Consider the following 26229-nt stretch of genomic DNA (forward strand, 5'->3'; position numbering starts at 1 on the left):
TATCTGTGTATATGTATGGATAAATAGCATTTAAGACTAAATATCCTGGACCATTTACACACGGCTTCATGAAGTTTGATTTTAGGTTAGCTTGAGTTGCCAGTGATCTCTATGTTGTGCAGAAAGTTTTAAAGAGGACTGACAAGTTGAGGATGCTGTGTTTTCAAACATTTGTGTCAGAATATCATAGGTTACCATTGTTTGAGTTAAGACATTTGGAAAATGTTTCACTTGTGCTTTAGCGGTAAATGATCATGCTTGGTGTGACAAAGCTGATTAGGTGTGAACATTGTCTCTAACCCATTCAAAACCTATCAAAGTGTGGCTTGCATTCTAATCTAAATCCAATTGATCCCTATTTGAAATGAGTACAACTCAGCTCCAACTTGATTGCTCTATCTTTTCCTACTGCATTCTGGATTGCCATCTCTAATAAAGCAAGATAGGCAAATTTTGATCCAAACTCAAACAAGCTTGGACAACTCAAGCTTTCGAGTTTGGAGCAAAGTCTATTCTTCTTGGAATGGGTATCCATGATCACACTTCTCAACTGCAGGCAAAGGAACTACGTGCGGCTTCGAGTTCCAGAACTGTTATAGACTTATGATTAATGGCTCCAAAACTTGAAATTTTCAGCACCCATGTAATATCTTGGCAATCCTGATGCATCCTGCCATGGGACAGTCTGTCTTTATTGCATTGGAGGCAATGTGTGATCTACTTGCAGCATATCCCTCCTGCAACAAAAACACCCTCTTCACTGTTGGTTTTGTGCAATGAGACAAACATTCTCAGATTCCTAGAATCATTTGGAATGCAGCAATACCATAGCTTCTTACAGTTAAATTCCAGTATTATGTTACCTTTAAAAAAAAAACACCATTAAAGACGGCTCGATCATCCAATGTAACAGCTTGGGAAGTATCCAATTAAGTAAACCAAATGGAAAACAGGGATCAATTCTGCTAAACGCTTTTGCTAGTCACTCTTACCCTAAACCTAGCTATATTTTGAATATTTCGGTTTCCTGCTAAGCATCCTCCCTGTCTTAAAGCAAGTATCATTTTAGGTCTCATTAGAATCTCAAGTCTATAAGAGGCCTAGCACATTCCTTTCTGCCTAGTTGTAGTTCAAATTCTTGTGAATAGAGAACACAAGTAGAAGTAGAATACCTTGTGAAGGAAGTTCATGATAGTCCTTATGGAAGGGGTATTTGTTTGTGCACGACTTGCCACCTGAGAAAGCATGAGAAAATCATTAACCAACATGAAACAATTCAGATATAAAAGCTTATGTTTGGAGAGAGAAAACCATGTGAGGGACCTCATCCAACTTGAGGTATCCAAATGGTAATCTGGGGTCACTTTCTTCCACCATCCGTTTCAGCAGTTTTTCTAGATCAGTTCCTGCACCATTGCCCACCCATCCCCACTGCTCAGCTAAATTTAACATTTCCATTATGTAAGCAGCACTATGAAGAGGTCCTGTCCACATAGGGCCAGACACAACAAGTGATGCAGCATCCTAGAAAAATTGACAGCAAATTTAGTATGCCACTCCAGTTGTAGAAAGCAGAAACAAGGTTTAAGGGGATACACGTCAAGCATTCTTTTACCATTGCTGAGAATAAGGATGCTTTCATGAGTGGGAATGAAGAACTGAGAAAGGTCAGGAAAGCACAAAACCACAATATATATACTATGACATAAACATGTCATGAATTGAGGTTATACTTTTGAGTTACTGCAAGGACATCTGATTCGACCTAGTTCACTCCATGAAACTGCTTGGGAATTTCCACAGCGGTAACAATAGCAGATGAAACCATAATCCCTATCATTAATATGAGAATTGCAGATAAGAACCAAAAGAGGACTAAACAAGATACAGCTTTTAACACAATCATAATCATATATCACCTGTTGTCAGGTAGCCTCCCTCGATTCATTCGGAGCAAGACTCTAAAAACAGGTCCATGGTAGGAGTAGTACGAAAAAAGTGGGGTAACACGATAGCCCAGCACAGAAGCCTCCCTCACACCACCTCCTATAAGGATTCTTAAACCAAGCTCATTGGCGTATGGCATTGGACGAACATAAGCTCCGTATGCTGCTAATGAACTATATATACACATAAAAATGCATAATTATCCCACCAGAGACCAATAAATGAGAAAGGATTCAGTGTTACGAGAACTTGCAATGCCTAGCCTCTAAGTCATGCGGAAGCACGTAAGGGTTTGAAGGAATATTATATATTCTAGTTATATGGAACAACTCTCACAAGTGAATGAGCATATTAGAATCGATAATTCGTTAAGCAGAGGGAAATGTTAACAAGTACCCACAACACTGGTTAAGATGCTAAAGCAATGGGAATTTAGTGAGGATAGAGCATTAACACATTAACTAGAACTAATAGGCAACTCCTAATGAAAACATTATAAAGAATAAAATGTATAATTCTACTTGCATGCAGAACAATTATGTTATCAATTAGTATTACCTTCTAGCCAGTAGCAATTAAGGCATAAATGAGAGAATAGCAGCCAAAATGCCATGGCAGACCAAAATTTCATGATAAGATCAATATAAATGAACTTTTTCTATTCAAAAATAGCAACCAAAATTGCAAGAGAAACACTCACTGAAAAGGGCGGTGACCTCCAGATGAATACCCATCAGTGGAAGTAACATAAACCAACCCATCAAGCTTCAAACTACTAAATGCAGCCCTTAGAAAGAAAGACGAATCACTCCCAAAAGAATCTATATCAATAAAATCAAAATAATCCCTTTGCAAATAACAATCCGTAAGAACCCGATTTGCTTCACAATGCGTAACCACCCATCTCTTTTTTTCCCCTTGAAACCTCTCAACTTGTGCCAAGTTCTCCAAAATAACCCGCCTGTGGCTCTCGTTTGCGTCATTGGCTAAAACGAAGTCGGCTTTCGATTCGATGAGGTAGCGAAGGGATCGGATTCCGCAGCCGCACATTGCATCGAGGACTCTTAATTGGCCTTTGGACTGCTTGTAGAGTGCTGCTGAGAGGACACCCAGGTCCCGGCCTATGGCGCTTTCGTGGCGGAAAAAGGTTTCTCCGGTGTCAAAAAGGATACCCCTTTCGGTTACTTGATTGCATTTGCAGCGAATTAATGAGTTAAAGTTCGAGAATTTGGGTGAAGTTGAGGGATTTTTAGGGTTTATCAAGGTTTTGTGGATAAACGGAGAAGGGGATAGGGTTTTAGGATTGATTGTTAACATGGCGGGAAATTGTTGGGCTTCAATGATTCTTAGCCGGGTTTTACTATTTCCTTATATGTGGCACACGTGTACCTTTTTATACTCAATCCCCCACTGTGATACTGCCACGTCAGCCTATGGGTGTCCCCCCGAGAATCTTGGGGACTGTTATCTACTTAAAAATTTCACCTTTGGTGGGGCATTTGTTTCTTTCATTTCCGGTTTTGGAAGGGTTAAGGTTTTGTTTGAAGAATTTGTCTCAGATTGTGACAAAGATGTTGTGCTTGTTGTTCTTGCCTGAGTCCAGTTGTGAAAATGGAGAAGTTGGGTTAAGCAGTACAGAAAAGCGAAGCAGAAGAAAGAAAGAAGCAATTTGGAAACTTGGTTCAGGTAAAGCTTTTGACCCCAAAACCAATTTGGAAACTTATTGCTGTCAAATTTGTGACTTGATGATCACAGTAATTTTTTTTAGGTGAAGCTGCACTCTGGGTTTGATAGTTTATTATTATTATGAAGAAGAAGAAGAAGAAGAAGAAATCATGTTTTCTGATTAACTGAGGCAAAAACACAGTACCATTGTTTTGGTTTTGATATGCTTTATCACTGGCTTTCTGTATATTAGTTTGATTCCAATGCAAAACTAAGTGACATTGCTCATGTAATTAGTTCCCCCAATCCTCATTGCTAACATGCACAAGTTAAAACTAACCCCAGAAGCACATTGGTCCCCCTCACCCCCCTCCTTTTTTTTTCTTTCACCATTTAGTCATGATTGGTTAGATTTAATCCATTAATCTGGTTAAGATGGAAGATTTCACGTTTAGCACATGGAAGTGGTATTAGGATAGATTTAGTACATTTCTATGTTTGATGCACTAGAATGAACAAAGCCTTGCATGTTCATGGGTTGATTAAACGACAAAAAGGTCAAGATTACACAAATGGGTTGTTGAATTCCATTGCCGGCAGACAAGGTAGGGCTTTTGGATGGTCTTTATTAGATTTGAGTGAGTTCTCTGGCTCCAAGTGTGGGGATAATTTATGATTTGATGTTTCCTTAGATTGTGAGAGTGGGGATGTTTCCTGGGTTCTAACCAGGTTGGGGAAAACAAAAAACTTCTGTAATATTATGGGTTCATGAATATTACCTAAGGATAAAAGCGAGGCTGCAGTTTCTTCAATGGCTGGTTATGTTGTGTGCTAAATAGGTTGGATTTTCGGAGTTCTGTTAGTAAATAAGGCTAAAATTGTTACGTTGTTGAATTGGTTTGTACTTTTGTAGCTCAAGATGGATCTGAAATGACCTTTTTCTTTTCTATTTGGAAATTTAATTTTGGTTGAAAGAAAAAGGCCAATGGCAAGCCTAATGATCTTTATAAATGCTCATTAGATTATGTGAAATTTTCTCTATATAGTTAACCCATTTGCGTAGCCTGCTTTGTTGATGCTAATATTGGCAAATGGAAATGCTGCGTATCTATTATAGTTTGATTTGTTCTTTGTTTCAGGTAGCTATAGTTTTGCTATCCCACTGAGCTAGATTAGATAGTTGACATCTTTGCAACATAGCTCCTATCGGATGCATTTGGCTAGACCATAGCATCTGAACAACGTAGTTCTCTTTGGTTGCTGCACGTGGTATTATTGACCATATTTCACTTATAGGCAATACACCCAAGTGTACACCCTTGAATGAAGAGGAATATTGAAATTTAGCAGACACAACATTCTGCTATTAGGGGTGTTTTCCGAAGAGAATATTCTGCATTCAAACTCAATACTTAAAACACACACAGACACAGAGGTGGATGACCTATGTCGGAAGGGCAATACAAAATTGTATTTGACACTTATGTTCAGTTCATTTGAGCAGCCATAGAGCTTTGAAATGATTTGGACTTTCCCAAACGGTTCAATCTATTTCATATTAGTTGATATTGAAATTTTCACAAATAAGACAAGTAGTGTTTGTATTAGGCAAGTAAATCAGCAGTGAATCTAAAGGAAATCATTGCATTTTAATGTAAATAAGGAAAGCAGAGCTGATATTTGGTAATGAAGAGGGTATTACCTTTAGAGTTACCTATATGCTTTGACTTAATTATAATAAAATTAGGGGGCCATAATGAAAAATAGCGAAGAATGCATTAACTGTATCATTAATACTGGCTGTGCTTTGTTTCCATATGGAAAGCTGCTGACTTATTCTTATAAGCTTTCAACATTTTGACCAATGCTCTGTTTTGGCTCATTAATGAAGAAAAATGCATTTTTGTAAAGAGGAAGTCAGCAATTTGGAAGAAATGATATGGTGGTGAAACTTGATTGAGATCCTTCCATTGGATATAAGGGTCCTCTGAACTGCAAGTTGTATTTACCTTTTAATTCCTCCCCTTAATTTCCATTACTTTTTCTGTTTGCTTATATATATTTTACTTTCTTTAGCCCTTTCTACCGAATCATCTTTTGGAGCTTCCTTCAGTGGGGAGAAATTTTTTTTTCTGCTCGCTTCCATTTTTGACGAGTCTTGCCCCAACTTTCCTTTTTTTAATTATTTTGAAAGACCTAATTTTCTTTGATATTTATAAATGCCTATTTCTCGGATTATTATTTTATACACTAGGCGTGGAGTTTTTAAACTCTATAACTAAATTAGATGATTGTCATATGTGCATTTAATAATTAGGTAATTTATTAATTTTCATAAATTGATCCTAATGGGACACATGCCAACGGTTCTTACCAATTTAAAAACTCCACCATTGGTGTGTAGGATAATTTTCCTTAGTTCTCTCCTATGTCCTTTTCTACACAGAATCCAAATATTTTCATTTTTCCAAACTAGTCCTAACATTCTGCTTAAAATTGCTTTTCAGCCACAACTTTGGTATATATAACATTTCTTCTTCCCAGAGGCTTTGAGAAGGTAAACACATTTCAGGGCTTCACTACATGTTACTTTGCACTTATGTTTAAAATACCTCTGTGGCAGTGTTCCTCTTCATCTTTGTGCCATCTTTGCACATTCTGCTATGTCTATTCTTCTTAATTCTACTTATCATTTATACATAAACATGTCTTTCTACCGTCCTCGAGTTCTTAGGCTTTCCTGGATATCTATGTCTTTTACATCCTTTCATTGTCTCTGCCGTCTACCCCCAACTCCAAAATGCCATTACGTTTTCTTTCCTTTTTTTCTTTAATTCTTATAATTTCTCATTGCAAAGGATTTCCTGACTTTCGAACTTGTTGACGGAGAATTAAATTGATGAAGTTTATCCTTTAAATCCTTTAATTGTCTCTGCCATCTACCCCCAACTTCAAAATGACATTACATTTTCATTTTTTTTATTCTTCTTTCTTGTTTCTTATTGCAAAGGATTTCTAGACATTTGAACTTGTTGATGGAGCATTGACTTGTTGAATGTTCCTGGGTTCTTTCTCATAATGGAAGAGTTTCAAGAGAGTCTTTCACCTTCAACCTCTTTGTCCTTGTCCTCTACTTCCACTTCACCTATCCTGCACCCATCATCACCTTCCTCTTTATCTTTCTCCTCCTGTTCTATTTCTTCATCTCAATCACATCCAATGTCAATTGATGCTGAACTCTGGCTGATGGCTGAGCAGAGAATCCAGGAGATACTATGTATCATTCAACCTGCTTTGGTTTCTGAGGAAAGGCGGAAAAGTATTATTGGTTACTTTCAGAGGCTAATCAAAGGTTACTATGGCATTGAGGTAACCCTCTCCCCATGAACGAGAATTTAATTCTTAGATATTTTGAGCATGTGAAGTGAAATGGTCTCATCTCTCTCTCTCTCTCTTATTCTAACTTTTCCCCTATAAAATTAAGACTGGTTTTAGGAATTGTTAGTTCTTGCTTTATTGACTGTATGGATCTGCCTCCACAGCAAGTATGATTAAGACTAAATATGAGAACTTTACATCCTGGAAAATTTAATTCCAAATTTTTCCATCTTGCAGCATAATAAACTAGTTCATGAAATTGGTATTTCCACAGAAGATTACTCTTCATCAGTACTAACAAAACTATCTGTTGGCTTTAATGCTTTATGCATTTGTTTAAGTTGACAGATAATTAGAAGCCTTTGTTATCTATGTTTTGTTGCTGGGATATGCTGTATTACCAGTAATAGTTAGCATGGCTAAAGTTACCTATGTCTCTAAAACCTATTTATGAGTAAATTTTGTGGGGTTCCGTTTACACAGTGAGCACTTATGTTTGTTGATTAGTGAGCATGTATATATTTGTAATTTACTCGATTCTCTAGAAGGCAGAAGGCGTCCAATAAATATTTCTTGTCTCATGCTGTTCTTGCCTGACAAGCAACGAAAAAATGAAACCCAAAATGACTCTTGAATTGTTATACCTAGTATTTTATGATGTTTTAGAAACATAAAAAATTAAGACTGATTTTATCTGAGTCTTTTGAATTAGATTTGACTGGCTTTTTAGAGCATTTTACCATGGATGTTTTATTGTCTGCCAGTGACAATCAGTCATAGCTAGATGATTGCTTCTGTTTTGATGAATAATGTCTTATTAAGAGAAAGTAGCTTACATCGCTTTAAATTTATGTGATGAACTCCAAGCAGTGTTAGGGTACTGAGGGATTTGGTAATAAACCATCTAGTGATCGTGTATTGTTGCAATTATTTTGATGACAGGCATCAAAGTTTTAAAAGAAAATATATAGTCTCATAAAACAGTTTTATGTTAGATCTAGGTATCTAGCTCATTATTTCCTGAAACTTTAACAAAAAATTTGGTCAGTTCTGGAATCTGGAACCTGATAGGCACCCCTTTTAATATCACTGGCTTGTGCAGAAATAAAACTTAAATTACAAATATACACAGATCTACAAGCTTTTGTTATATCAACCCTGTCAAAGCTGTAGGCACACTAAAGGCACCGGGACTTTGGTTTGCTTGAGATGCAAGGAAAAAAAAACTGGCCCAAGTGAAGCAAGAAGCAGATTTCTATGAATATTTAATAAGATATGGCAAAAAGAAAGGAAAATTATTAACTAATATAACTTACAGGCTTTAAAGCAGTTTACTGTACACACTTGGGATTAGCTTAAGTGGCTAGGGTAGGGTGGGGTACTGGTAGGGATCTTAGTTTCAAGTCATAGTCCTCCTTCTTGTACCCCCCCACAAAAAAAAAAGTTGACTGCATTTTGTTGGCAAATTACTGTACAGAGATCAATCATTACTAAAAGCGAGTGTCAAACTCTACCTCTAAGTTCCTTATGTCCATCATCTACAAGAAGTTATAAGTGGACAATAGTAGCCATCTGTTATTCCTGAAACATACACTTGTCTTTTTTTTGTTCATTGACAATATAACTCATATTAATATAAAAATCTGGAAAAAACGTAAGGAAACTTAGCAGAAGTGCGCTTTTTTCTGCCTCTTGCCTTTTAAGCTACATGCCTCACTAAAGGCACCTCACATGTTGTGGTGCAAGGTCCTTCTGCTAGATTGAGCTATGCCTTAGTGCCTAAGCACGTGTTTTGACTACACTGCAGTTTATTACTAATCTTTAAAGATCTTTAGTGCACTTTGAAAAAAACTTCATTGGAGAGGATCAAGCACCAAATTGTTTGTTCTAATGCAGTTCTTGTTACTTTCCCATGAACTTTCTTTCAGGTGTTGCCATTTGGCTCAGTGCCATTAAAAACCTTCCTTCCTGATGGAGATATTGATTTGACTGCTCTTAGTCATCGGAAGGTGGAGCAAAAAGAGTTGGCGAGAGATATCTGCAGTATCTTACAAAATGACCAGCAGGACTCTGAGTTCCCAGTACAGGATGTCCAATATATTTCTGCACAGGTTTAGTTCTTTTCTTGCTGGGCTTTTTTTCTATCTTTTGCAAGTAATACATTATAATACATTAAAAGTTATAGTTAACTAGCACTTTGTTACATTTCATCTTTTATCAAAATTGGCATTCAATGTTTTCTTGGCTGTCCATGGGGATTTAGTTGCCACTATTATGAGTGATTTATGTTGCTTCAATCTTCCAAATTGAAAGAGGTTGAGAGACTGAAAAGTGTATAACTTTGCATTCGTCTGCATTTCCTTTTATACTTTTTGGGATTTTTACCTCTTATATTGATGTTGGATACTAGCAATGCATCCAAAGAGACGTTTTATTACAGAAATAATCATCTCAAACGAAGAATTACAATATTCATTTCCTTTCAACCCAAACATCCTTCTTTCACATACTTTTCAGCCTGAGGGCGAGGAACCATTGTCTGGTGCAATGTGTATGTCCTGTGCCAACAAGTATGGAAGCTTCAGTCCATAGATTCTGAATGGCGGTTCAGTAACCAGGTCATCCTCCACAACACTGTATTTGGATAGGTCCATAATTGGCAGACATCCTTTTTTGTCACTCTCAGATTTTATGAGAAAATGAACCATGATATATGTAATATTGTCCTTTATAGATTCACATGCAAACATACCAGACACTTGTTGACAAGATACCAGCCCATGCACATCTAACACTCGGTTGATTCTCAGAATAGTGTTTTCCATTGTATGTACCTATAGGTTGCAGAAGCTTGATATCCTTTCATGTGTATGAATTGGATTATGGCAGCTGCCGTCAAGTACATAAAGAAAGCTGCTTAACCTTGTTGCTAACTAAAGTAGTTTTCTTAGAAAGAAATTTTATAGAAAGAAAAGAAACCTAAGGTTGTGTAGGACATCTGATTTGTGTGTTTCTTAAACTTTGCTTTTATGGGAGTTAGTGTGGAAACTGCGTGCTAATTCTTTTATTTGTAAACATCTCCATTGGACAATTATTGGTCATTGCCACTGTTAAGCATTCACAGAAAAGCCAATAACAATTGACAGAGATGTAGAACTTGAATATAAGACCCCAAAAACCCTTTAAATGATGTAATGGCACCACTTAGCACTTTCCCTCATCCGTAAGCTAATGCTAACAATTGAAATAGAAAGGCCTACCATGTAGATAACGAATATGGGAAACAGATAACAAATTATAAAGCAAATGGGGTATCAGACTACTAGTCCCTTAATTTTGTTAAATATCTAACCTAAAACCAATTGGTTATAGGTGGAGACGTCAAACTGAATATGATGTCACTATAAACCCCAAACTTGGCTTATCTGGGATAACAGCCATCTTTCAGCAGACACTGGGCACCACCTTCTGCGTACTGGTGGTATTAGTTGGATATAAATTGTTTCTGGTAAATTTATCTTTGGTGTTGTTCCTGTGCACTATCATAAGTATGGGAACAAAGCCCAAAATTATCCGGTGCTCATTGCTGCTATTTGGGAGGCAGGTGAAGATAGTGAAATGCACTGTGAATAATATACCAGTGGACATCTCTTTCAATCAAACGGCAGGCCTGTCTGCACTATGCTTTCTGGAGAAGGTATCATCTTATCCTTTCCAAAGTTAAGATGCTTTGAAATTGTTTTCAAAACGTGTATGACTTGGACACTTGCACCCGTTAAATGAATTTGGACCCCTGTTTTTAACACATCCCAAACTTCTTAGACTGAGATAGTCAAAATACATATAATTGACTTGACAGTGAAGACAAGAAGTCAAAAATATAATACTAAATGGTAGAATGTTTTTCTTAGCATAAATACTAAGTAGAAAAGTTAGATGATGTTCATTGGGTACTTAGCTTTTGATAATTCTTGTTTTCTGTATGACTGCCAATTAGCAGAAGCAGACTTAGCTTTTTCTTTTCCTTATATTTGTTCATTTCTACATCTTTTTTAGTTCTTTACTGGATATAGGAGAAATTCATGCTTCTTGAACAAAATTATATTTGTTTGCTTGTTTTCAGTTCCTCTTATTTCATTTCAGATTGCTTAGCTTTTAGGCATGCTTTGCATTTAGTTCTGAATCCCTGATTTGCCTTTTCCCTTTACCATTTCTTGAAATTCTTTGCCTTCACTTCGGCCTGGAGAAAACCCTCTCTTTTTCTCTCTCTCCATGCATTATTTCCTTTAGGAATACTGGGGAACAAGTTTAATGACTTCTTTGGAATTGTTTGTTTTCAGGTTGACCAATTTGTTGGGAAAGATCATCTTTTCAAACGCAGTATTATCTTGATCAAGGCCTGGTGCTATTATGAGAGCCGAATTCTTGGTGCACATCATGGCTTGATTTCTACATATGCATTACAAATATTGATCTTATATATCATCAATATCTTTCCTTCATCATTATGTGGTCCACTTGCGGTGAGTAAACTTCAGTTTAGTATTTCTCTTTTCGTCTGCAGAAACATGGATAATGGGACTTTCCATATTCTGTTTGCAGGTGCTTTATAAGTTTTTGGACTACTATAGCACATTTGATTGGGAAAATTACGGCATCAGTATAAATGGTCCAGTTCCCTTGTCTTCTCCTTCAGCAGTTGTGGGTGAGTAGTTCATTTCATCTAAAGTTTCACTTATTTACTTGTGATCCAACATTTCTGTATTCTTTGCAGCTGAGTCGCCAGAAAATGATGGGGACGAACCCTTGCTTAGTCAGGACTTTTTGAGGCATTGCAGAGAAATGTTTTCTGTTCCAATGCAATCTCTTGAGATTGGGGCCCATGCTTTTCCCATCAAGCATCTCAACGTTGTGGATCCTTTAAAAGAGAACAACAACCTAGGGCGAAGTGTAGGCAAAGGTATTTTGACTTCTTTTATACAGTGAACTGGTTCTTCGATTGTTGTTCTGAATTTTGAGCCTAGAGTATGTCATTTCCCTAAATTTTTGGATAAGTTTTAGGAAACTGAAAATCTTTTCTTCCCATTTTATTGAAAATTTCAATCAGTACTTGAGAGAGAGAGAGAGGGAGGTCATACCAGGTGCAAATAGAGGATCTACTAAACAAATATAACATTCTTTATGATAGCTAAATATCATGATTAGAGGTTTCTTGATCTAATAATTATACTACAATATCTGAACTGAAAGGCTGAGTTTAACTGTTGGATTTTATTCAAAGAATTTAAAGGATGCTCATGACGTCTCTTAATTTAAATGCCAAGTTCACAAAAACAATACACAAATGATCATCAGCCTGTGTCTTCCCCTCCAGGTAGTTTCTATCGAATAAGATCTGCTCTTTCCTTTGGGGCCCAAAGGCTTAGGGAAATCCTCATGCTACCAGGCGAAAATATGGGTAGGGGACTTGAAAACTTCTTTATTAATACTTTGGGTCGGAATGGAAGAGGACAGAGGCCAGATGTACAAATTCCTGTACCTGCCTTTGGCACTGGCAGATCTGACGTGTCTGATCTGAGTGGAGACTATGATGGTTACTATAATGGTCTAATATACAGTCACAGGTATCATAATAATGCCTTGCCTGTTACTGCCCAGCCAAATACTTTATCATCATCTTCTCAGACACAAAAGAAGAGCACATGGGATGCCCTACGCCAGTTTGTGAGGTTCAAGCGAAACATTGTTTACTGGAAGGGCTCAAATGTGATTACTCCAAGTCTGCCATTCTCTCATCCTTGTGCTCCACAGTTTCCAGCTGCTACATATGGTATTGACAAGATGGGAAAGTCAAGAGGAACAGGCACTTACATCCCTGACGTGGTATATCAGTTTAATGAGAGATCTACTTGTTTAACTATCAAATTAATGACTTAAACTGAAACTAAGATGATTGAGCATTTTTGGCTAAAATGATAATGTTTTGTTTATGCAGGCCCATCAGTCTTACAGAGATATGCAATCATGGGTAAGTGCAAGAAATCCTAAGTCTGCTACTAAGATGGTTGAGCATTTTTTGCTAAAATGATAATGTTTTATTCATGCAGACCCATCAGTCTTATAGAGATGCGAAATCATGGGTAAGTACAAGAAATCCCAAGTCCGCTACTAAGATGGTTGAGCATTTTTTGCTGAAATGATAATGTTTTATTCATGCAGACCCATCAGTCTTACAGAGATACGCAATCATGGGTAAGTACAAGAAGTCCCAAGTCTGCAACTAAGATGGTTGAGCATTTTTTGCTAAAATGATAATGTTTTATTCATGCAGACCCATCAGTCTTACAGAAATACGCAATCATGGGTAAGGAAAAGAAGTCTCAAGTCTGCTACTAAGAGCGTTGAGCATTTTTTGCTAAACTGATAATGTTTTATACATGCAGACCCATCAGTCTCGCAGAGATACGCAATCATGGGTAAGTACAAGAAGTCCCGAGTCTGCTACTCCTGGTCTGTTGCAGAACTCGCCAAAAGAAACCAATGCCATTGAAATATCCCTGGATGAAAATTCTGTGGAGACAGACCACAGTGGAAATGGTGGCTCTCTTGATTTTGATTTTTCACCAGAAGAATTTCCGCTTCTTCCGGGCATTGAATGGACCATGACAACCCATCAATCTAGTCAGCCTGCAGTGAAGTGTCCACAGGCTGAGAATTGCTCTGGATCCTTACCAGGTATTAAATTTGGTAATTTTGAGTGTTCATCCCCAATAGGAATTCATTCACCACCACCCGAGCAGACAGACTCCAGGGTACTCATGCCTACTTCTGAAAAGCAGAACCAAAAAGAACTATGCGAGCTTAATGAAGAAAGGTAAAGCATGGTATATTCTGTGAAGATTCTTGAGAAACTCTGAGGCACTCTAATTTTCATTTTTCTCCTTTCTAACTGGGTGCTGCAGGGTTCTTGTAAAACCTCTCCAATTGGAAGATAATAATGACTTCCCTCCTTTATTATCCATGTGAACAATTTCCAGAGAGGCTACAAGTCGCCTGAAGGAACAATCATTATTTCCAATCTTACATGCTACTGTGAGATTGCCCTGTCTGCAGTACCAGATATCATAGACACAGCTAGCTTTTCTTTTTCTCTATCCTGCATGCAGACTATAGGGATATGACAATTGATGATAAGACTTTGATTTATCTTTCACAATCTCTTAGGGTGATTCTTATCAAACAGTTAAATAACTCTTCTCCCTTTTTCATCTACAATATAAAGTTTGAATAGCAGTTTTGCTGGGTGCATGATACTGCCTAACAGGAGCTTTGGTAAGAAGCTAACAAATCGCAGACATGGAGCTCAGCTTGGGCTGGCTCATAACTGTCCTGTGCTGATAATGACACAGTGCGTATACAACACGTGCACATGCATAATGAACTCCCATGCATGAGCAAAGACACACTTAAGAATACGACATACGTGCGCGCACACACACACATGCATACATGTACACACGGTTATATGTTTCCTCACATATCGAACTCTCCCTTTCGTGTGTCATGTTGAGCGTTCTAAAAATGTAAATACAGTGTCAATTTCACCTCATACAAGTTGTTTATAGGCATGAACGCTGCATGTTCCAATAAATTAGTCTTTGGTAGAGGATAATAATTTTATAACAAAATGATATCAGTGTGACTCAACTTAGATTCAACACACTTGAAGTGTGTTGAGGAAAGAAATGCAGGGTAGTTGACAATAAGGAATTTTAATATCTCACTGAGAAAAGGAATTTTAAAAATATTTATAAATGTAGATATTATATATCCTAATAATTTACTTTAAGGGTCAGTATGCTTAAACATAGAATATGTTATAAAAAACGTTTTTTGTACTTACGTTTAGAATACTAAACGTAAAACATTTTACGTATTAAAGGAAAAATATTCATTGATCACGTAAAATGCCTTACACTCTTGAAAGGCATAAAACATTTTCTGTAAAATAAAAAAAAATTACTCTTACATTAAGCCAAGCACTATAGATTTAATGAATATTAATATTTAATTTAAAATATATAAAAATAAAAAAATAATAATAATTTTTCAAAATTTTTTAACTTAAAAAATTAATATTTAAATTATTCGATACGATTAAAATTAAAAAATATATTTTAAAAAAAATCATTCAATGTAATTAATATTTTTATTTATAAATTGAGTAAATCTTATTAATTATTATAATAAAAAATATTTAAATAATCATCATTTGATAAATATGTATTTATAAATATAAGTTTTGCATGTTTTACACAATCGATGAATATTGGTATTTTTATAACGTTACGGTAAACAAAAAAATAAAATTGAAAAGTTTTTTTGAAAATTAAAATTTACTTTTATTACAATATATGATTAATTGCATTAGATGTTTTTATTATTATTTGATGTTTTCATGCATTCCACGTGGGTTACAATCAATAACGACCTGAATTAAATGCATTGGTAGGATATGTTGATATGGAGCTACAGGTTTTCATTCCATAACCAGTATAAGTTCTTAGGTACCAACCACTTCTCATAGACATCATTTACAACACTGGGAATCTGTTTTCTTAACAACGAATGCTTAAGAGACTACATTGTTGCTGATACATACACCAGCACAAACCTCCAGATGCCTACTGGTATGAACAACCTAAATCTCTGAGTGAGCTACTGTTGTAGGAGTGAAAATGTACATGTGACAGTCATGAGAATCAACTTTAGCACCAAATGATGCCACGGCTTTTTCCGTAAGATCTTCGTGCTGCAAGAAATAAAGACGGGTAAGCAGGAAGTCGGAAAGCGGAATCCAAATCAAGCAAAGCATAAGCCAGACTCTTTGGTACAGTTTATATCTAAGACCTTGACAAAAGGTTTAATCAGGGCTTTCAATAATAATCTAAACACCAGCTGAAAGGCCAATGTGCCTCAGTTTCCTCACCTGCCACAAATCTCTAATTGAGACACTGGTGCTAGATTCAAGGCCAAGTGCCTCCCACTTAGCTGTTATAGTTGCTGCTTTTGAACATCGATTCCACAGAGCAACGACCAAGCGATTTCCAGACAAAGGACCTGCCCAAACCTGCAAAACAATCACAAATCAAGTTAAACATATAGTTTGTTTATCCTTTATAGCATAAATTTAGCCTTTCCAAATAATGTGATGCACTATATGATTAACTGCTTGGGTCATAATCCATATGAGAAATTGTTGTCTGCCAGAATAGTGCTCATACTCGCCTTTACACCTAAAATAACTTTTAGTACTAAAAACCTTGCAATTGAGTCCTTCGTTTTTAGTTTAATTTTCCTTTTGGCTTTAGGCCATCCATGGCTTTAAAATGCCATGAGGGAAACATGACACTAAAAAGACCCAGTCAATTGTTAGTTATCATACTAAAGCCACATTTGAGGGCGACCATCCTTTTCTGTAACCCAATGTGTTACCTTTCTCATGGACAAGATTCGCAGAAGTTATTATACTTATGTATAAACTTAAGCAAGCTGTAGGATCACCTGAAGGCAGTTATTTTCTCCAGTAGTATAGACTTTGCGTCCCTGAACACCAAGCGAGTCTGCAAAAAGAAATAACATCCTTACCTACTTATTCCTTATGATGAAAATAGAAGACAGCACAATTGACCTTTAAACAAGAAAGAATGCTAGATGGGATGGGGACAGGGGAAAAGACAAAAGAAAATAAAGAATTTCACCTTGGTTTACAGCAATAACCTCCTTATTGCTTAGTATCTCAAAGGTTTCGTCAGTCATGTTTCTTACATCACACCCAACCAAAAGAGGGGCCTGCACATCAAGGATTAAATTTTCAACCAACTAAAGGAGTCACAAGGCCATATACAGCAGATATGTTCTACACTATCAATCAAGCAACCCTAGATGGAAGCAAAGTTCTCCAATGTACAGTATTAAAAAGTATACTTATAGGACAACAACAGATAGATACAGTTGTACCATTGAATCTTGTTAAGCACTACAATTAAAGTCCAGGCCTGCAGTTAGAATATTCATGTCTGAACATGGCAGAGCAGGCTCATGGAAACAGTAGTTCACAGGAACCAGCCACATAAGATTGTTTTCTCAGCATCAATTATATTATCAGACTACTTACAATGGGCGATATGAGATTGTCAGCCATTCAGCTTAATCTAGAGAATACCTCTATCAAAGTAATATAAAAAATTTGAAATTATAAGAAAAAATTAGTTGAATAATTCCGGCATAACCAATTTAACCAAAACAAATATAAAATAAATAAGCTGCTTATGATATTCAAAGCTAAGGAAGAAAGAAATGAAAAAAAAAATTACCTTCATCAAAGCCCAAATGCTAAAATGAGCACGGTACTCATGATAAGTCATGCCTCCATTGCCAACTTCCAGCATATCAGGATCTGCCCAAAAAGGATTACATTGGAAGTTCAATAGGGCGACCATCAGACAAGAATTTTCATTTTTTGAGCGATTAATAAATTTATGTGAAAAAAGACATTTTACCATTCCATCCACCAGGTCCTGCATAGGAAGCCCACTTGTCATTCAGATCAGCTATTGTAGTCATGCTAACCAACAGAGGGAAAAAGAAAATACATCAATTAATGCAAGAAGTAAAGCGTCAGTAGAATGTTTTCTTTTTCTCCATGCACTAGATAGCAACAATCATGGATCATACAATAGAGTTCTTTCAAGGTACAGTCAAACCATATCAGTTTCTCCTGCTTTTCCAAGTGGCGATTTTGAAGGGTGGGGGGGTTTTAAGTTTATTACACCTGCAAACTCTTCAATTCCAGTTCACTACCCAACCCACAAAAGTTGGATTTTATATCAAATACATGATGCCAGAGCGTATAAGAAAGCTGCATAACTCAGACTTCATCTATTTCCAATTAAATGATCTTGTTGCTTCTATCTATCTCATTATCCTCCATAACTAATTCTACTGGTCTTAACTTTTGTGGACCAGGAGCATAATCCTTTAGATCCACTAGCTTCCACAGTATTGACACTTGTATTGAAGGTAGTTAGCAATTAAGAAGATAGGCGAATATTATCTACCAAATGTATTCCCTAATCATCCTTTAGCAAATAAGAGTGAATATCTTTTCAAAAATTATGTTGCAAGTTGAAGTCAGTAGACACATCATGACAACCCAAACCCTCCCCCCAATTTCCCATGAAAAAGATTAGTGGGCGTCTTATAAAAAAAACATATAAGTTGTCACTTCCCTTCAACAAGTGTATTAACAACATGGATCATATTGAAACAAACTTCCAGAGAAACTAAAAGAGCCAGCTAAGAATTTACCTAAATAGTTTAGTGTAATATTCGCATGTTAAACAATGATGCAAGACAAAATAATTCATTACAACACTCAATTTCTGTTTACTTCAGTCAAGAATTCAAACCTTGCCCATGTGTCATTAATGTCATCCGTCGTACGCCAGCTATTTCCAACTCCATGAGCCCATAAGGCAGGGTCTTCAACACCCCTGTCAAAACCAAAATAAAAGAAGCCGTGGATCCCAAGGATGTGATGAATTCTGCAGGACAACTATGCAAATAGATCACAAAAACTAGTTACCATTCACAAAGAGAATAGAAAATTTTTTGCCCAGTTGCATTTAAAGCGTCACGCATCGGAGGATATCTGAAATTATGGTACGAAATCTAGTTAGTTAAAGCAAAGCAGTAATGATTGTTTCAATAATTAAAATGAAGGGAAGATGTAACCTTTTCTTTGGGTCAATACCCAGGTTGAAACAGTTATCATACTTCAAATAATCTACACCCTGGTATCAAAACACAAAAAGCATCAAATAGACAACTTAGATCATTTTAATAGAGATATTGTCACTTAATTTCTTCAATGCAATTTTTAGCCCAAAGATTTGATAAGAAAGACAGGCATTGCAGGCAATATCTCATTGTTTTCAAAGTCCATTTTATGAGTAATTTTAATTATGGAAGCCTATTTATATCAAACTTTTAATGTTTAAGAAATAGAATAGTTAAAAATTGAAATCGCCTTTAATAATTTCCAACAGAAGAAATGACTTTACTAATTGCCTTCATTTTCCAGAATGATGGATCTGTATCTCTATATGCAAGTCAGAAAGGTTTGTCCAAAATTGGTTTCAATGGGCATCAAATACTCTCCACCAACTCTCAAATGCTTGATTAGACTTCTAAACAAGTTAGGCATGATATAACAAAAACTAACCCAAGAAGCAAACAGCTGAGCATCATCAGTTTCATGAAAAAGTGATCCAGGTCGAACTTGACATGTAAATGCCCTACAAAATGCAGTTTAGTTAGTCAGGAAAAACTAGAATTTAACAGATTTGATGCAATAATAAATTTGTTTTATTGTGAATCTATCTTCCAAGATTCTGCTCAGGTATTGGAACTCCATCCTACCCAGCATCAGAATAAATACCAAGCTTGAGGCCTTTCCCATGTACATAATCAGCAAGAGCTTTAATTCCTGATGGAAATGTGTTTGGATCAGGGACCAATTGACCCTGCATAGTGAAATAAAGCCACAAAAATGGTTTAGTTAGGTGATCACATCAGAACTTTAGCCAGGTTTATTGTTTCTTTATATCCAAAATGCTTTTATCTGTCATCTGTACCCTGTGTAAATACTACATTTGCCTTTTCAAGCCATAGACCTTAATAAAATAAACTACATCTCTATCTGTCAAGATGGAGCACATATTTGACACAGACAAGTTTTACATCTATCCCATGAAGTAGATAATTCATCAACAAATTAAAAGTTTAAAGGTAATACAGATAGTAAACTAAGAGATGCTATGGTTATTCCATAAATTAAACTAGAAACAAAGACATTTCTAACAGCTCAAGGTTTCTGAATCGCACGTAGCAAGACTTCTGATTCCTTTAAAAGCAAGAAGATTCAACTCACCTCCGAATTTCGACTGGCACCAGACCAGCAATCATCTGCATCCAATAAAATTTATTAAGGCTCAAACAGGGCAAAATGCAACTAAAACAAATACTTACATATGACAGAAGAATACCTATATTAACATACACATAGCCTAAATCAGCCAAGCCTGTTGAGATAAGTGCATCCGCTGTCAATGGTAAAACCATAGTTAGTATCTCCAATGAACTTTAATCAAGAAAGAAGAAGAAAAAGAATAAATGGAAACCAATATGGCAACTGAAAAGGTTTTCACTTTGCAATCCGATAGATGACGAAAAGAAAAAAGTAACTGAGACTTAATAACCAGAATGAAGTGTACAGATCCTTTGTGTTTGTTTGCAACAATGATTACCAAACATAAGACTAATGGTTGCAATAGAGAGCCATTGTCAAGAATTAACATGATGCAGCGACGCATATGTATATGATTTTTTAGCTAAATTTACAGAGTACAATATTTGCAAAGAATTAAACAAGAAACAAAATTAAACCGTTTATCAAGAAAAACTTATAGAGAATTGGAAAATGAACCATGAGATCAATTAAAAATGGGTAAAGAAGCAATACCTGTTTCCTTGATAAGATCTTCAGTGATATTACAGGCAAAGAAATTCCAGCTATTCCATCTGCAAAACATGTATAAACATGCATTAGAAAACCAGCATAGTTGTTTTTGACATACAACCAAATTTAAATTTCTTGTCAAAAAATAAAAAGGGCAACATTCTGATCACTTGATAAAGTAACATAAAAACCTCTGATCTCAAGCAGAACCCATCACCCTATCACCCAAAACGCTACCTTCCCCATATTATCACTTCAAATAATTTAAAAATCTCCATAATTCCAATTTTCATGTTGAAACAGGGAACAAAAAAAAAGAGATAAAACATTCACATCTTGTTGATAAACTGTCAATATTGCCTTGACTTCTAAAATATTTGCATGCAGCCATTAAGTTTCCTTCCACTCTCACAAAATTTTTAACTGAGTTTAGTCTCTGCTTTCAGCTAACTCAATCAAGACAATCGTATCCCCTCCTTTTGTTTTTTTCCTTTCTATTTTTAGTCTTTCTCCCCATAAAAACATGATCAAACGATTGAAAACAAAAGTTCCAGTCTTTTTAAATTTTCCTTCTTTGTGGATGCACCCCCTTATTGGACAAATTCAACCCCTAAAATCCGGGGAAAGAAAATAAGAAGAACAGAAGCAAAAACAAACAAAGCAGCAAGCACCCAATGCGTGAAACCAATCAAAGTTCCAAAATTTTCTTCATAATAGACAGATGGTAAGATGAAACGATAAAGTAAGATAAAAACCATTACCCCATTTGAGGAGTTAGAGCCAAGCCATTGTTGAGTTGAAAAATCCCATATCTTGAGCTATCATAAATAGAGTTGAAAGATTTGGTGAAACCAAAGCCAAAACCTGAACTGGGTTTTCCATGTTTCTCCAAGACAGACACTCCTCTTCCTTCAATTCCCAGATCAGTCAAACAGACTGTCAGAACCAACAAAACATAAACACTGCAAACACCCTTCTTCTTCATCTTCTCCATCCCCATTTCTTTCTTTCTCTGTTTTCCCTTTCCCCCACAAGTTAAAAGCTTGATCAATTTATACAAGCTATGCAACAGATACCCAACAAGACAAGCAAGACAGATGTGTGTTTTGTTTTTTTATTTCAGTTTATCCATTATGTTCAACAGGACAAGCCCTGACAGGTAAGAATATTTGAAGACAGGTGCAATGAATATTTTATTGTCTGATTGATTTCCTGATTAGTTTTAATTGGAACCCTCTACTTTTGTGATTGTGTCAATTTTTCATCTACACCGCTTTGATTGAATATCTCCTGATGATCTACCTCTACCCTCCACTTTTCTACCCATTTTTTCAATGTTAGTTACGTAGCAAATCATACATAAACATTGGAAACACAAGCGTGCAGTTTGGGTCATAGTCACAAATTTTTGCTAAAAACCATCAATCTACCAATCAAATTTTAATAAATACTATAAATACATTTATTATATATATATATATATTCCTTCGTCTCATTTTTTTTTACAATTGAATAATAATATTGTTTATATTATTATTGCATATCTAAAATTTTAGTTGATTATTGGTTTGACATTGGAATTCAGCTTTAATGTTAAATTTAGCACCTTAATTTTAGCATTCCATTAGATAAATTTCGAGATACATTATGAAATGATATAAGCAAATAGAAATCTTGAGGGACCCAAAATTTCAAAGATGGACACTATTCAAATAAAAAATTCAAAGTGTATAAATTGATAGTCAAATAAAGGCTTAGTAAGGTAATTTCAATTCAAATAAAGAAAATTAGTATGGTAATTTACTATATCAATCACAAATTCACAACCACATATCTTTTCTTTAAGTTTAGTCAACATGGGAGCTATAAATTATGTGAAAAAGACTATCATATATAATGAATAATAATGCCTTAAACATATGAATCATTACGAAAAGTAAAAGAAATCTTTATTTCGGGAAATTTCTATTATTACCTATTCATGTGCAACAAGTCTAGTGTTTCAATGGAGGTTTGAGATATAATCAAATTATTATTCAATTCGGTATACATTATTTTTTTGTCTAATTGAAGGAAGGGGATTTGAATTATACCTTTAAGTAAAGTAATTATATATTAATTAATAAATTAAATACTCAAATGCATCCAATGGGGTATACTTAATTCTTTTAGAGTGGTAGGTTTTATCCATTTGATGAAACTGCCTCAATTTGCCAAACTTGTTTGGCAATGATTTATTGGCTTTGTGTTTTTTGCTTTTCTATCATATCTAATTGGTTCTCTAAACACAATTTCCATTCTCCAAGGGAGGAAGAAAGGGACCCATTCCTTTTGTTATTACCCTTTCAATTCTCAATATTGGGAAAATTCATGGCATCTTAACATTCTCACTAATCTTCAGCAGCTTTTTGGTAGAATTTTAGTCTAACAAAAAAGGGTTTTTATTCTCTAAGTACAAGAATTAAAAAATACAATTAGGGTAGTCAAATCATGTTCCTTGTTAGGGCCAGGGTGGGCTGAAGAATGGGCATCCAGAGAAGTTTCAGAGAAGGCCGCCTAACCAAAAAAGCAATGGCCCAACTTATCACGCTTATGTGGAGTGTCCCATTGAAATTGGGCTAAAGCATGCTTTGGAAAACGATTGATAATTAGTTGACTTGCCGAGCAGTTGTGACTACTTCTCATGTTCTTTTATTCTAATCATAAGCTTCAAACAAAGATCCTTTTTTTCTTGTTCAAGTTGCTTGACTGGGAGCCAATCATGTTAAAGCCCCCCACTTTCTAGCTTTCAACACAGGGAAAGGGAGGGTGAGAAGACTTTGATTAGTAATAGCAGAGCCTCTTGACAATGCTTCTGGTTTTCTGATTCAACATCAAGTTTGATGAAATGGGCAGTCAAGCATTCACTAAAATGTGCTCAAAGCTCTTGCGAGAATCATGTGTTGGTCATGTTAGGTGGCCTAGACTGCTTACTTCCATTAGCCCTAAGGAATTATTCCTCAGTGGAGATGAAAATAAAAGATTTCAAATAAGTTATTTCGATAATCCGATTACATCCCATATTTAATTAGAATATTTCAAATCATTGAGGTTGAAAGATTTGGCATAAACAAGTTCGAGAGTTAAGAAAGACCCTTTTGGTGGAATAAGGGTCTAATTAAACCTCTAAAATAATTACTTAATTTAATTGGAAAAATTTTCAAATCGAGAATATCAGGTTTGGATAAAAGAAATTTGTGAATTAATGCATTTAGGACGGCATAGACTTTGCTAGAGAAAGGGATGAGTCATTTCAGATTTGAAAGATTTTCAGACTTTTTGCATTAGACTTAGATTTACTTAAGAGAGTTGAGAAAGACCCCTTTAGGTGGAATGGGCATAGGACTTAGCCATTCAAATAAAATGGCTTTTGGACTGAGAAGACCACCATGACTAGCTAGCTGCTACACAGTAGCCACCTGACCCAGTCGGACCTGTATGGATAATCACCCTAACTAATCTATATATGGGAAACTTCATGCTCTCATAAACTATTCAAATATTGAATTAAAGTGTAGGAGATATTATAATTCCTAAAGGTCAACACAAATTTCCATCACTTTGAATGATCCAATCTTAATTTCCTCAAGGTAGTTGAAATCAGTGGTTTCCCCCCCTTTTTTTCTTCCTTGTTCTTGGCATGGATTTCTCCAATAAATCCTCTGTTTATTATGTATAAGAAAATAAAATCTTAATTGAAACAATCAACCTAGAGTGATCACCGTGCATTCATCGTCAACTAATAATTTATTAATTACTTTTTTCTAGTTTAATTGATAAATTAAAACGAATCATATACGACTCAATCTTGAAGATTGATTATTTTTTCTTTGTAAATAATGTAATTTTCATTTCACTATCAATCTAAAGTCAAGATTTCATCACTTTTTAAAAGCAAAACATAGTGAAAAAAAAAAGAAAGGGAGAATCCTACTCAGATTTACTATTACTCTCCCTCATCAAACTTGTCCTGTTTTCATTACTTAAATATCTTCCATGAAAACCCTCTCATGGAAGTTTCATCCTCCAATATTGTAAATTAATAGTGGTAATGGGTTTATGGTAACCTAGAGTTTCAAGCCAATGTACTCAATTTGGGTTTGTCATGGATTCTAATGATGTTGAGGTATAACTGTAAAGGTGTACTTAGCCATCGAATCATTAATTAAGTCAGTTATGACAATAGATTCAAATCTGCATTTATGTCAAATACACCTTTCAACCTTGACACCATTCCTTTCAACATCTTTCATGCTAGGCATTGTTGATGGCTCATGGAAACAAAAACCCAACAAAGCAAAACAATGAAAGAAATTGAGTAAGAATGACTATGGCTGAAAGGTATATGGAGGAAGAGTAATCCAAGAAGACTATATAAGTGTTTTGTTTCTATCAGGAGAAAAACGAAAGCCTGGCTTGGTTGAATTTTCAATAGGATAAACAGAGAAAGTATAATCCATAAAGACTATGATTAATGAGATAGAAATTCATTACATTTCTATCAATTTTTATTGATGGAATCAATAAAAAGAAAAAAAAACACTCTCTTCTCTCAGGACCCTATATGATTCTATAATCATTATATATACACATAGAAGTATAGAGACTACCTCAATTATCCCAAAAAAAAAAACAAATAAACTAACCAAAATGAATAACAAATTCATCCCAAGTTTTGGAAGTATCTAGTTCTTGACGTTGTTGGTTCCTTTGCTAGGTCCAGACGATGGCACAGGTTCCCTGGGAAGCATGCTGAGAATCATGGGTCCATACTTTCCGGCGAGTCTTGGAGACCTCATGAGGGTTCCCGTGTGGGACTTCTTGATGGTAACCATATGGTCACATGGCAGAACTTGCCGGTGGTGGTGGTGGTGGTGGTGGTTAGGATCTCTCTCCTGCGAGGTGGTGGTGACGACAACGTCGTCGCTACTGTCGAGGGGAAGAGCAAGGTTCAAGGTTGGCTCCGTAGCTGCCTCCAGGTCATGCGAGAGGAAGCCATTCAGGAGCCTGGCTGAAGACACTGAAGCCGTGGAGATGATTAAGAAGAACACAACAACGGCTGTGGTGATCACCTGGTGCTGCTGAGCCATTGAAGGGTTCTCACAGGGAAACTTTGCGAAAGTTTTGCCAGAAAAAGTGACAGAATTCAGGAGAAAATTTTGCTTGTTTTGGCTTTGGGTTTTGAGTTTGGGTTGGCATCTGAGTTTCCTTATATGGGAGAGAGTGAGGGGGAAATGCACATGAAATCGTTGTACTGAGTTGACGAAGTCAGGTTGGGGCTAAAAGAGTGATTGGACATGAAGAAAATTTTGCCAAGTCTACGCGCTGCTACTACACGCTACATTGACGTAATATTCTTCTAATTAGGAATCTTTGGGTACTCACATAGTGATGAGGAATATATAAAAGCTCATTTTCAAGCTAAACTCACTAATTAATCAAAGAATATGCTATATTAATTCGTATGAATTTATTCATAATTTTGTCGTCATTTGATAGTTTAACAAACAAAAAGCAAAAAATCATTTACAATTCTATTTTAAAAATATTAAAAAAATTTATTTCGAATATAACTTTTCAACAGTCTTTTATATTTAAAATATAGAAGATTTTTTGAT

General features: G+C 35.7%; 4 protein-coding genes across 5 annotated transcripts; 1 reads left to right on the top strand and 3 right to left on the bottom strand.

Moving 5' to 3' along the window:
- Nucleotides 1-242: 242 nt before the first annotated feature.
- On the bottom strand, nucleotides 243-3275 carry LOC110426323 (N2,N2-dimethylguanosine tRNA methyltransferase). Its single transcript, XM_021441531.2, has 6 exons — nucleotides 2648-3275; nucleotides 1920-2120; nucleotides 1734-1833; nucleotides 1324-1524; nucleotides 1173-1235; nucleotides 243-737 (listed from the first exon to the last, which is right to left on the bottom strand). Exons 1-6 carry the CDS (start codon nucleotides 3262-3264, stop codon nucleotides 633-635), a joined length of 1287 nt encoding a protein of 428 aa, XP_021297206.1. The 5' UTR covers nucleotides 3265-3275; the 3' UTR covers nucleotides 243-632.
- A 23-nt stretch (nucleotides 3276-3298) lies between these two features.
- Nucleotides 3299-14196, top strand: LOC110426322 (PAP/OAS1 substrate-binding domain superfamily). Of its 2 annotated transcripts, XM_089785278.1 has the most exons (15): nucleotides 3299-3633; nucleotides 6120-6169; nucleotides 6871-6981; nucleotides 8919-9101; nucleotides 10595-10687; nucleotides 11331-11513; nucleotides 11593-11695; nucleotides 11765-11950; nucleotides 12365-12873; nucleotides 12986-13018; nucleotides 13098-13130; nucleotides 13210-13242; nucleotides 13322-13354; nucleotides 13434-13864; nucleotides 13953-14196. In XM_089785278.1, the coding sequence occupies exons 1-15, from the start codon at nucleotides 3381-3383 to the stop codon at nucleotides 14014-14016; spliced, it is 2298 nt and encodes a 765-aa protein (XP_089641404.1). In that variant the 5' UTR covers nucleotides 3299-3380; the 3' UTR covers nucleotides 14017-14196. The 2 variants fall into 2 exon arrangements, with proteins under 2 accessions (XP_089641404.1, XP_021297204.1); XM_021441529.1 differs by lacking the exon at nucleotides 3299-3633 and having other exon boundaries at nucleotides 6148-6981.
- A 1268-nt stretch (nucleotides 14197-15464) lies between these two features.
- LOC110426171 (Melibiase family protein) lies at nucleotides 15465-21844 on the bottom strand. Its single transcript, XM_021441324.2, has 15 exons — nucleotides 21334-21844; nucleotides 20576-20634; nucleotides 20100-20156; nucleotides 19985-20019; nucleotides 19474-19577; nucleotides 19277-19349; nucleotides 18787-18845; nucleotides 18638-18703; nucleotides 18462-18545; nucleotides 17553-17617; nucleotides 17367-17449; nucleotides 16752-16842; nucleotides 16555-16613; nucleotides 15980-16120; nucleotides 15465-15802 (listed from the first exon to the last, which is right to left on the bottom strand). The coding sequence occupies exons 1-15, from the start codon at nucleotides 21570-21572 to the stop codon at nucleotides 15692-15694; spliced, it is 1326 nt and encodes a 441-aa protein (XP_021296999.1). The 5' UTR covers nucleotides 21573-21844; the 3' UTR covers nucleotides 15465-15691.
- A 3204-nt stretch (nucleotides 21845-25048) lies between these two features.
- LOC149526562 (uncharacterized) lies at nucleotides 25049-25822 on the bottom strand. The gene has a single exon (XM_089785273.1). It carries the CDS (start codon nucleotides 25699-25701, stop codon nucleotides 25297-25299), a length of 405 nt encoding a protein of 134 aa, XP_089641399.1. The 5' UTR covers nucleotides 25702-25822; the 3' UTR covers nucleotides 25049-25296.
- Nucleotides 25823-26229: the final 407 nt, after the last annotated feature.

The sequence above is a fragment of the Theobroma umbraticum genome, unplaced genomic scaffold, assembly GCF_002168275.2.
Source record: "Theobroma umbraticum cultivar Fairchild unplaced genomic scaffold, ASM216827v3 scaffold_55.0, whole genome shotgun sequence".
Taxonomy (NCBI): Eukaryota; Viridiplantae; Streptophyta; class Magnoliopsida; order Malvales; family Malvaceae; genus Theobroma; species Theobroma umbraticum.